The 11,519-nt window shown below is 44.7% G+C and overlaps 1 protein-coding gene across 1 annotated transcript; it reads left to right on the top strand.

Annotated features, from left to right (window-relative positions):
• Positions 1 to 9,137: 9,137 nt before the first annotated feature.
• LOC308306210 (G-protein coupled receptor 151) lies at positions 9,138 to 10,328 on the top strand (the record flags this gene model as incomplete). The annotated part of the gene is made up of 1 exon (XM_080751109.1): positions 9,138 to 10,328. One exon carries the CDS (start codon positions 9,138 to 9,140, stop codon positions 10,326 to 10,328), a length of 1,191 nt encoding a protein of 396 aa, XP_080607235.1.
• Positions 10,329 to 11,519: the final 1,191 nt, after the last annotated feature.

The raw sequence follows: 11,519 nt of genomic DNA, 5'->3' as shown, positions 1-11,519 counted from the left end.
GTGTGTGTGTTCAGCTGTCTGCAATTTAGTCGAACGTGTGATAAAATGCTTGAACCATTGAACCATTTCACTTGCCAAATATGTAAAATTAAAATGATTCCTTCTTTAGTGTTTAAAACAGTACAGAGTCAAATCACGTAAGTTAATTTAACTCTGAGAATGTACAAATATCACTGTCAAGCTCCATGAAGCACACCACGCAACCGCTCTAACCTGAACAAACTTAAAGCGTTAGTTCACCCGCAAAAAAACTACTTTTTCCTATCAATTACTCACCCCATGGAGAATTCATGGATATATTTTTTGTTTGTGTTGCATTCCTAAGCCAAAGAATCTCCTTTGTTCCCTATGTAGACACAAATAATCTCCTCAAATTATTAGCTTAGGAATGCCACAAAAACAAAAAATCACACCCGTGTGAAGTGGAGCTGTGTGTGTGTGTGTGTGTGTGTGTGTGTGTGTGTGTGTGTGTGTGTGTGTGTGTGTGTGTGTGTGTGTGGATCATGTGTACCGATTTTTGTGACATTTGAAGAAAATATGTAGGAAAAGGAGCAAAAAGTGTGTTTTGGAGAAAATTCAAGATGGCGGAAAATCTATCATGGCGCAAATGGGCGTGGCCTATATGGGGAGATGCGTCATGACCCAAGGAATCCAGGGAAAAAATATTTTTAATTTTCCGACCTACGGTTCAAGAGTTACAGGCCAAAACGTAAAGTGGGGTGTTATGGCGCCACCATGCGGCCAAATGACACAATTATTTTTTATTTAATCCTTGAAATCATTATGAACCTCCTCTCCAAGTCTTGAAACTCTAGCCCCTATGGTTTGCGAGAGACAAATAATTGAATGTGAGTTTTTGCGATTCCCATTATAAGTCAATGGGAAAATTAATTCACTAATAAATTAATATCAATTAAACTATAGAACCTTTCTCTTAGAAAAGTAATAGCCCACGATTCCCGAGTAAGCCGGTCGATTTGACATATGGCGCGAGTGTGTGGTGGCAAAACTGTGGGACTAGTGGCGTGCCGAAGTTTAAAGTTCAGGCTACATACAGACAGACAGACAGACAGACACACAGACAGACCCACACGGCCACGTATAGGGAGCCTGTGCTTCACACAGCTCCAAAAAATATCCATGAGGTGAGAAATTGATAGAAAAAGGTCATTTTGGGGGTGAACGTTCTCTTTAAACACTCTCATGTCCCTCATTCTGTGATTAACCTCTCAGGTCAAATCCGTTGTTTGGTGTGGTGATGTCACTGGCAACGCCAGTGGTGAGCGTACCTCATGGCGCGCTCTGCTGGTGCAAAAGTAAGCCATGGCCTACTTGTGCACAAGAAGCAAGTTGGCACCTCCACAGAGTGCAGTTAGTTGAAAGCTTTAGTCACTAGTGACTTAGAGATTAGATTGTTATTCTGGGCACTAGGGACATGTGGGCACTAGGGGACATGTTTGGCACTTGGGACAAGTGGGTACCTGGACAACTGGGCACTAGGGGCACCTGGACAACTGGACATTAGGGTCATGTGGGCACCTGGACAACTGGGCACTAGGGGCACCTGGACAAGTGGGCATTAGGGTCATGTGGGCACCTGAATTAGGATAGCAGTCAGTGGTGGAGGAGGTTATTCCACCACTGCTCTGCCATCCCATACTTCCACCTTAATGCCCTCATCCCTTCATCCCTCATCCCACTCCAGACTGAATCACCACAACAACCTTTCTTACTTACCTAAATAAACAATTGAATATAGGTTTGTTTGAAATTGAAGGTGTGGTCTTTGCTAGTGAAATACATTTCAAAACAATAGACATCGCCACAGACTGTTTGCCGTTTCAGACCGTTTCTGTCAAGTGTGAGCCCCACACACACGCACACACGCACACGCACACACGTTGTCATGGTAACTGTCAGTCTTGCCTCTTGAAAACGAATTGACACCAGCAGTAGTGATCATTAATTCCCCCATCTTGAGTGCGCTCCATTTGATGGTGGAAAACTTAAAAGGAATCATTCGCTTCTCATGCAAATTAGGTTTGCATATCAACAGTGCACATTGATGTCTGCCTCATTCCAGCCATCACGTACAATAACCCCAATAAAGAGGGGCTTAAATTGTAGCACGCTTGTATCTTTTGGATTATTTGGAGAGACCTTTGTTACCATTTCTTGCAGGCGACCCCTCTGTGACACCTATTGGCCTGTTGTGTGTGTTTTTTTTGTTACTTTTTGTACATACAATATGGGTGGCAGGGACGTGCTGGGCCCCTGATTCAGCCCGGGAAAAAGAGTTGGAGAGGCCCTCATTGTGCGCTATAGAGAGATATCTCTCTCTCTATAGCGCTGCTACTACTCAAAGATTTGCCATTTTAGATCATGACAAGTGACAAGCCAGTGGGCCAATTACATGAGTTATATTTCGTCGTTGTCGGGTGGAAACCTTGTATGTCTAAAATCGCTTGTTTTGTATTTATCATTTTAAAAATGATTTAAACTAGTGAAAACAGCCGATCTACAAGCACACAACGCCTCGCACCGCGAAAAAATCTACAAATGTGAAACTTGGAGATAGGAGAATGGAACGAAGGCCGACATTTTATTTTTATTTTTTTCCTAATGGCCGGCCTGGACCGGCCGGGAATGAACCGGCCGTTCGGGAGTTGTCCCGCTTTTCCCAATGGCCAGCACGTCCCTGATGGTTGGTGTGCTTTAGTTCTTGTCTGTCTATTTGTGCCCTTCCCCCTTGCTCTCACCCCCCCCCCCCTCTCTCTCTCTGTGTGTACACCTACTGCTCATCATCAGCAATCAGCAGTGGCACACCAGGCTTATGTTATCTCCACAACAAGTACTCTGTGCCAACATCCAGCCCCTGTTTGTTGTGCCATTCACGGTTTGTCAAGTGCCACGTTCCTGATGCCAGTCATTTTTGTCTGTTGTCTGCCATGCCGGGTAATGCAATTAATTAATACCTGTTTTCCCCTGCCTTCAGGATTACCCGCTTGCACTCGCCAGTCTGCCAAGGCACTGTCTGGATATCCAGTCTCTTCTTAACCCTTGCCTGGTTTGGTTAAGAAAAAAAAATAAGAAAAAAAAAAACACATTGGGGTTCTGCCTTGATTCATGACAACAGCGATGTATACATTTTTAAACGTCTTTCTGCACCAGGGGAGTTGGGACGGGACGGGAATTTCGAATGGTTTCTATTTCAAAAGACATCCCTCATGATCCCTGTGGTATTAAAATGTGTATTAATGTAATGTATTTATTTTCTCAGGGATTTTTTCCAAAAGGAATATTGCCAGAGTTTAGTTCTCAAGAGTACTAGCATTTGGTTCCTCTGATCTCTTTCTTTCTCCTCTTCCTTTCTCTCTTTCTGCGTAGCCTGGAGGGATCGCCAGCGTCTCTCACACAAAGAAGGCCACTGATTCAGCCTTTTGCCCTACACTGGCAGACAAAGAAAGGCTTAAAAATATACTGCACATACTGTACTTGCCCTCTTGCTCTTTTGCCTCAGAACCAGCCTGGTTTTGATTATTTCTAAAGGGAAAATATAATAAGGTTACTGTCCCAGTAGCAGATCCATAGATGCATGGGAGTCATTCAGATGGCTGGAGCGGCTCATCCCTTTCAGCCCACACTACAACATCCTGGGTGTTACTGGGTTATGGGTTATTTATGGGTTAAACATCCAGGATTGTGCGGTGTGTAGGACACTGGTTCCCAAACACTGGGTTGCGACCCATTTGTGGGTCGCGGACACATTTTTATGGGTCCCTTAATTTTTGTTTCCTACTGTTTGTTTTGAATTATTATTTCAAATCACTTTCAAAAAACAAATGTTTAAGAAGTAGTGAGAATAGCCCATCTACAAGCTCACAATGCGGAGCGAAGTGATGCGTTGTGAGCTTGTAGAATCTACAAACTAGTGAATTATACAATGTAGATTGTCTATTTTCACTAGTTTGGGTCCCGGGCAAACGTCTAATTTCTCTTTTGGGTCTTGAGAGGGAACCGCTGTAGTAGGAGTGAAAAAAAGAAGTGAAAGGTGTACAGTTTCCAAAATGAGAGATCCAGATGTTTTGTGCCACTCTGCTGCTCTTGACACCAAATCATTTAGTCATAATTTAAATGGTTTTCTCAACTGTACCTAGTCCACCAATAAGACAGAGTGAGTACCGTATTCTCCGGACTATAAGGCGCACTTAAAAGCCTTTAATTTTCAAAAAAAACTACAGTGCGCCTTATAGTCCAGTGCGCCTTATATATGGAACATTCATTGACATTGACATTCCCTTTAGCACAGCTCCATCTGTTGGATGCATAACGCAACGGTAGCATCTATTATGTGCGCCTTATAGTCCGGTGCGCCTTATATATGAAAACAGTTCGAAAATAGACCATTCATTGACAGTGCGGCTTATAGGCCGGTGCGCCTTATAGTCCGGAAAATACAGTAGATGGAAATTATGCCATTTTATTATGAGCATTAGTGAGGACCATTTCTAAGATGATAACATGCTACAAATGCGGGTAAATGTAATCTTTGGTGAGTAGGTCACCTATGAGAAAATACAGCTCACATACTGTATGTACTTAAAGGGGAGAACCACCCATTTTCAACTATGTCATTAATATACCTTTGAGTTGTTATGTAGAAATAAGAAAAAAGTCGCCATAAAGCCAAGCCCGAAAGGTAAGGTCCGCACAATGGATCATGCTCCATACCTTTAACATTTATTTTGGTTCCTTTACACCATGGACCTGACGTTTCGAGCCTCACGGCTCTTCATCAGACCATTTCTTCTTTGCCCAGTTTGAAACAGACAGCACCAATGCCAGACCACCGGAGCCTGCACCACCATCTGCCAGCCCATTATCCATCTCAGAGGCTGATGTGCGCAAGGCCTTCATACGGGTGAACACCCGTAAAGCGTCAGGCCCCGATGGGATACGAGGTCGTGTCCTAAAAGTCTGTGCACACCAGCTGGCTGGTGTGTTTGCAGATATTTTCAACCTCTCCCTCTCCCTAGCTGAGGTCCCTGCAGCGTTCAAAATGTCCACCATCGTACCAGTCCCCAAACACATCATGCCACAATGGCTGGAGATCTGTTGCCCTAACGGCAATTGTGAGCAAGTGTTTTGAGAGGTTGGTAAGAGACTATATCTGCTCGGTGCTGCCTGCTACACTGGACCATGGCAGTTTGCATACTGGAAAAATAGATCAGGTTCAGGTTCAGTTTTATGGTCACATATATCCATACAGGTACAGATACAATGACATGCTTTTGCCAGGAGCACAAGCATTTTTCAGCTTTATTACACAAAGACATGGTCACAGTGACCGACAGGAGTGTGGACCCACATACCATGCAGGCCACACAAGACAAGACAAGTCCCAACAACGACAATACCATACAGTGTAACAGTGTACAGTTTAAAAATGCGTACAGTGCCCATGTTCACCTACGTTTCCCTTTCATCCCTTCGTTGATAAACCTGACTGCCTGGAAAAAAAAACTATTACTGAAACGAGATCAACCGATGACGGGCCATGGCTCTCCAGTCTCCACCCCCGCCCTCAATCACTTGGAAGCGAGAGGGAGTAACAACAGGTATGTATGGATGCTGTTTGTGGACTTCAGCTCAGCCTTCAACACAATTATCCCTGCAAGACTCGACATGAAGCTCAGAGTCCTAGGCCTTCACCCGACCATGTGCAGGTGGATACTGAGCTTTCTGTCGAGTCGTTGTGAAGTGGTGCGGATGGGGAATTTAACATCTGACCCAGTGACCCTCAATACCGGTGCACCCCAGGGCTGTGTGCTCAGCCCCCTCCTGTACTCCCTGTACACTCATGACTGTGTGACCACGTACGGCTGTAATACCATCATTAAATATGCCGACGACACAACCCTCATGGGGCTGATCACAGACGCCAATGAGACGGCCTGGCTACAGGGATGAGGTCAACAAGAGAATAACCTCGCTCTCAATGCTGGGAAGACCAAGGAGCTCATTGTGGACTTCCGGAGGCCGAGGAGGGAGCACACGCCAATCCACATCGATGGAGTTGCAGTAGAGAGGGTCAGTGAGTTCAAATTCCTCGGCACACATACATACAGTATGTATTGATGACGACCTGAAGTGGGACACTCACACCACTCATGTAGTGAAAACAACGCCTGAATATTAAGACCTTATACTGATTCTAAAAAAGCCTTTTAAATCGTTCTCAAACCTACTTGAGCCAGGGACCGCCAAAATTATATGTATTTGCTGTGCGGACCCCCACCTGAAAATGGTTTGTGACGGGGACCCCCAGAAATTATACAAAAACTTTCCATACACTTTCAAGATCTTTCAAATGTTCAAAAATAGCAGATGCACAAGCTTGTACTGCTATATTTTAATAGCCAAACACCAAAATCTAAAATGACACACATGACATGATGCTCTCTGGTTTTGATGGGTTAAACTGACTCTTGTGTGATTTTGTATAGTAGGCCTATGTAATGTCATATCAATGTGTCTGCCTGTGCTCTCCTGCAATGTCTTCTTAGCCCAATATGAATGCTGTATACTGAAATGTGCTGCACTTGCACCAGTGTTAACTGCTTTGTGTTTGGGGCTCTTGAGTGACACTAATTTTGATTGCAATTTAGCCCACTTGTGGCACTTGCCTTGCACTGTAAGTCAAGTATAGCACACTATGCACGTTCGGGCTTCTTAATAGTCTAGTACGGTACAATGGCAATTGTCTGTAATTACTGCCGGGATACTTCAGTGCAAATAGCTCTCCTGCGACTATCTTGCATTCTCACAGAATGCATCACATTGTTTCTCTTCTCAATCAGTCTGCTCACCAACCATTCACATATTGGATCAGAGCTAGGCTATAAGAGTTGTGTCAAACTCCACTTAAGCCAGGTGTCTTCAACAGGGGGTCCAGGACCCCTAGGGGGTCCTCAGAGTTACTACAGGGGGGCTGCCAAATCTTTGTGTGATAGGATCCTTTTTTTACATTAACCACTTGAACCATCGCATCCCTATTCTGAGAAGAACTTTAGCCAGAAACAGCAGCTCTACAAGCTCTCAACGCGAGGTGTTGAGAGCTTGTAGATCGGTTATTTTCGGCAAAGAGGTTTGGTGTAGAGGGAAAAAATAGTACAGAGTGAAAGGTCAAGTTTACTAAGTATCAACAGTTTAAGTGGTTAAATGTCTGTAAATGTAAAATACTCTTTAGCGTGAATACGACATAGAATGATGACAGTGCTGTCAAACAAATCTATCTATGAAATCGATTAAAGAGTTGAATCCGCAACACAATTTTCTACAACACAGTATGTAGTGGGTGTCCCTACTTCATCTCTCGTCTCGGCTAAGGGGTCCTTAGGGCTGAAAAATGTTGAAGACCCCTGACTTGAGCAGTTTGACGTCCCTTACTTTTTAATGGTTCATGATTACACCTTCCCTCGCCCCACGCTGTGTTGGTGGCTCAGTCTCCTAGCAACCGAGGACCCAGATGAGTTGACAGCATTTGAGTGGGCACCCCTCACCTCTCCACATGCACGCTCTGTGACTGAAATACCCCCAGCACACACAGGGGTGTCACAAGGGGGGAAAAGTGGGACTGAGTTATAGGGCCCAAGGTGGAGGGGGCCTTCATTATTTTATACTTTAGCTATTGAAACATAGCACATATACAAGCTCACAGCTTGTAGATCTAATATTCTCTACTAGATGTACACAGCTTGTAGATCTACTATTTTTGAAGTTGTGAAAATGTGTGCAAATCTTTGATTATGTATTTTTTTAACCGAACATTTTGCAACTCAAATTATGCTTCTGGGAGGTCCCTGGAACAAAATATTTTGAGATGGGGGTCCGCGGCCAAATACATGTAATTTTGGGGGTCCTTCACATGAAAATGTTTGAGCACCACTGACATAGAAACATAGGTTTTTCAAAAAAGCTTAGAAGGATTTGAAATATTCAAAGACTTGCACAAACTTTCACGATTCTTCAAAAATAGCAGAAGCTCGGCGCCGCACTGTGAGCTTGTATATCTGCTATTTTTCAATAGTTAAAGCACAAAATTTGAGTGGATCCTTGTACCCAGGGCCCAGAATTTGGTGCGACACCCCTGACTACACACACACACACACACACACACACACACACACACACACACACACACACACACACACACACACACACACACACACACACACACACACACACACACACACACACACACACACACACACACACACACACACACACACACACACACACACACACACACACACACACACTTACTCTCTCCTCTTTCTTCCCAGATGCTTAAAAAAATACATTGCGCTCTGTGTCAGAGTTGTTGTGTTGTTTTCATTTTTTAAAAGGCAGTAGAATGAGTTACTTCCATTTCCCTTTGTGGTTGCATACATCGGAACCCAAAGTAACCACGCTCTCAAACATCATTAAATAGGCTATACTTCCAATCAAAATAATACATTATGGAAATGTGAGTGGTATAATAGGATGCCCCACATTAATAGCTGAGGAATTAGGGATACTCAGTACATCTTTGTTACAGCCCCATGAAGTGCATGATAAACAAGCAAAAGGGGTATATTTTGACGTGGCATTGTGTTTTAGCAATAGCAAATGCTTCCAGATCAAGGTTTGTTACTGTTTTTCTTACGTTTTGTCAGTACAGGTAAACCTTTATAAAGAGTAAAATGGCTTTTCTTCGGCTGGTTCTCTCGGACATTGCAGCAGCACAGTAACTTGATAACAACATTAATGATGGGAACTTGTAGCCTAAAAAGAAAAGAATGTTCCTAATGATCATGCTGCTTTGACATTTGGGTTGGCTGGCTCTCTACCCCAGAGGAACGGAGATCAAATGACGTGAGAGTTGACTGGCGTACCTGCCAGTCTTGTCTGCTCCCCCACTCGGTGATGCTGTCACTTCGCCATTCGCAGAGATTTCAGCACCAGTGTTGTGGACAGCTACCTTGTTGCTGCATGCTGAGGGACCAAATACAAGCAAAACACATCCATTATAGATCTGTTCAATTGTTTTTTTTTTTCTAAGACATTTTCGCTTGAAGATTGTGTGTGTAAGGATGGATAGGCCTATTGATCAACCCAAAAATGTCTCTTTCTTTGATTTTGTCGGTGGAATTCAACTTCTGCAAGGAGAAGAGACGAAAACTGCCTTACCTGTCATTTTGATAGGCATTTGTGTCTCTGGAGCTATTGGAAATTTGCTCGTTTTGCTGATTTTTATTCGTGATTTTAGAAACGGAAGAGGTTCCGAAGTTAAGGCGTTTCTTGTCTCTCTCGCCTCGACGGACCTGGCGATTTTGCTCCTGTGCGCCCCGGTGCGCGCCGTCACATACTACAAGCAGACGTGGACCTTGGGGAGTTTCGTTTGCAGAACCACGGACTGGCTTCAGCACTCATGCGTAATGGCCAAAACGTTGATCCTGGCCGCCTCGAGCAGAGCGACGCACAACTCGGTTGTTTCAAGCACCGCCAAAGGCACGCTTTTCAGCCCAACGTGGATCCACGGAGCCTTGGCGTTCATCTGGACCTTGTCGATGGTGTTTCCGATCCCCCAGATGCTGTTCGCGTCTTTGCAGCAGCCGAGCGACGGCCGCCACGCCGCCGTGTGCGTCTCCGAAATGCCAGCCTGCGCTGCCGACTTCATGAACTTGTTCTACAAGTTGTATCCGACCTCGGCTTTCGTGATCCCCGTCGTCTACACGCTTGCCTACTACACCAAGACGCTGCATGCCGCGGTCAACCACCACGCGTCAGGTGGTCCCCAGCGACAGAGCAAAGTCACCCTGGTTCTGCTGTGCCTGAGCGGCGCCAACGCGCTCATGCTGCTGCCGGAATGGGGCACGTTCACCTGGATACGACTGGGTTACAACAAGCCTCCGGTGGGCTTGCTCATCTTCGCCCAGGTGCTCCTTTACGCGTGCAGCGCGCTCTCCCCGGTCATCTCCATGACCATGTATGACGACGTGCGCCAGGGACTGGTCGACCTGTGGCTCATCGCGATATGCAGACGACGTCCAAAGCGCGGTACCGGTACCGGCGGCGGCAGCAAGTGTGCAAAGAACGAGGGAAGCGGAGCGGAGGTCGCGACCACCAACACCACCAACCACCCCAATGCCGTCGCCGCCGACCCGCAAGAAGCGGAGACGTTCCCAGACGTGGAACACTTTTGGACCGGGCGCAGAAACACGCTGCAGGAGGAAAACAACCAAGACCCGGTCCCGTGGGAAAGAGCGGAACAAATGTCATAGTGGATATTGTGTGTAGCCTATGTGCATGCTTTGACGTGTGTGTGTGTGTGTGTGTGTGTGTGTGTGTGTGTGTGTGTGTGTGTGTGTGTGTGTGTGTGTGTGTGTGTGTGTGTGTGTGTGTGTGTGTGCGTGCCTGCGTGCGTGTGTTCAGTTGGTTTTATAGTTCAGTGTTTCTCAAACTTTCAAATTTCAAGGTAACTCTGACAGTGTAGGCCTACAAATGATGGGTTCATTTGTAGCCTATACTGTCAGAGTTACAGACTCGTATGGGTCAATTTAGACCCCCTGAAGGCAGTATAGGTACCAACAAAGTCCCTGGAATCCACTTTGAGAACCACTGTTATAGTTTACAGGCCCTGCGTCTCTATGCCGATCAATGGGTTGCATACAGGCCTTCTGTTGTGATCACAAACTGTAGCTAGATACCTGTCCTGTATTAAATAAAATTGTAGCATTTTGTTTCCTTGATATTGGTTCGGTCAGTAAACAGCTTTTATTTATTTTTTACAGTAGTAGCCTACACATTTAAAATGTGACATTTTGAATAGGGTAGAGTGGGGGAAAAGGCCCCCCTGGGGTAATAAGCCCCCCAGCTGTATTTCTATACAGAACTACAAGGTAGCAAAATATTTGATTTCAGCATATTCCTGGCATCCTTAACTCTTCATGGATAAAACAGGTCATACTTTTCTCGATCAAACACATTTAAGATAAATTGATCTAATTCTTTGTCACTATGAAAATGTTCCAAACTCGGTGTAAATAAGTTGAACCTCTTCACTTATTTTTTGTATATCATTAGGAAGGCCTTATGATAAATTATCAACTTTAAAAAATAAAAAAATTAAAAAGATTTAAGATTTAAGATGACACTCTTTGCAATGACAGCGTTGGGGTAATAGGCCCTCCCCTCGTGTGGGGTAAGAAGCCCCCGGAGGCCTTTTGCCCCATGGAGAGAATAACTGCTTATTTTTGTCAGAATTGTTCAGTTAATGATACAAACATGAAAATTGGCATTAGTAGTTTCCATGGGTCACTTTGAAATGTAAAATTTCAAGACGACAGCCATTTTTCAAGATGGCTGACACCTAATTGGAGCAGTTATGTGATATAATGGGTTATTTTGGTGATACAAGCATGAAAATTGGCATGAGTAGTCTCTGTGGGTCACTTGACAATTAGCCACCCACA

The sequence above is a fragment of the Nannobrachium achirus genome (genome assembly GCF_963921795.1).
Source record: "Nannobrachium achirus genome assembly, chromosome: 20".
Taxonomy (NCBI): domain Eukaryota; kingdom Metazoa; phylum Chordata; class Actinopteri; order Myctophiformes; family Myctophidae; genus Nannobrachium; species Nannobrachium achirus.
The sequence above is the reverse complement of the archived record's forward strand: the minus strand, read 5'-3'. Positions and strand labels throughout refer to the sequence as shown.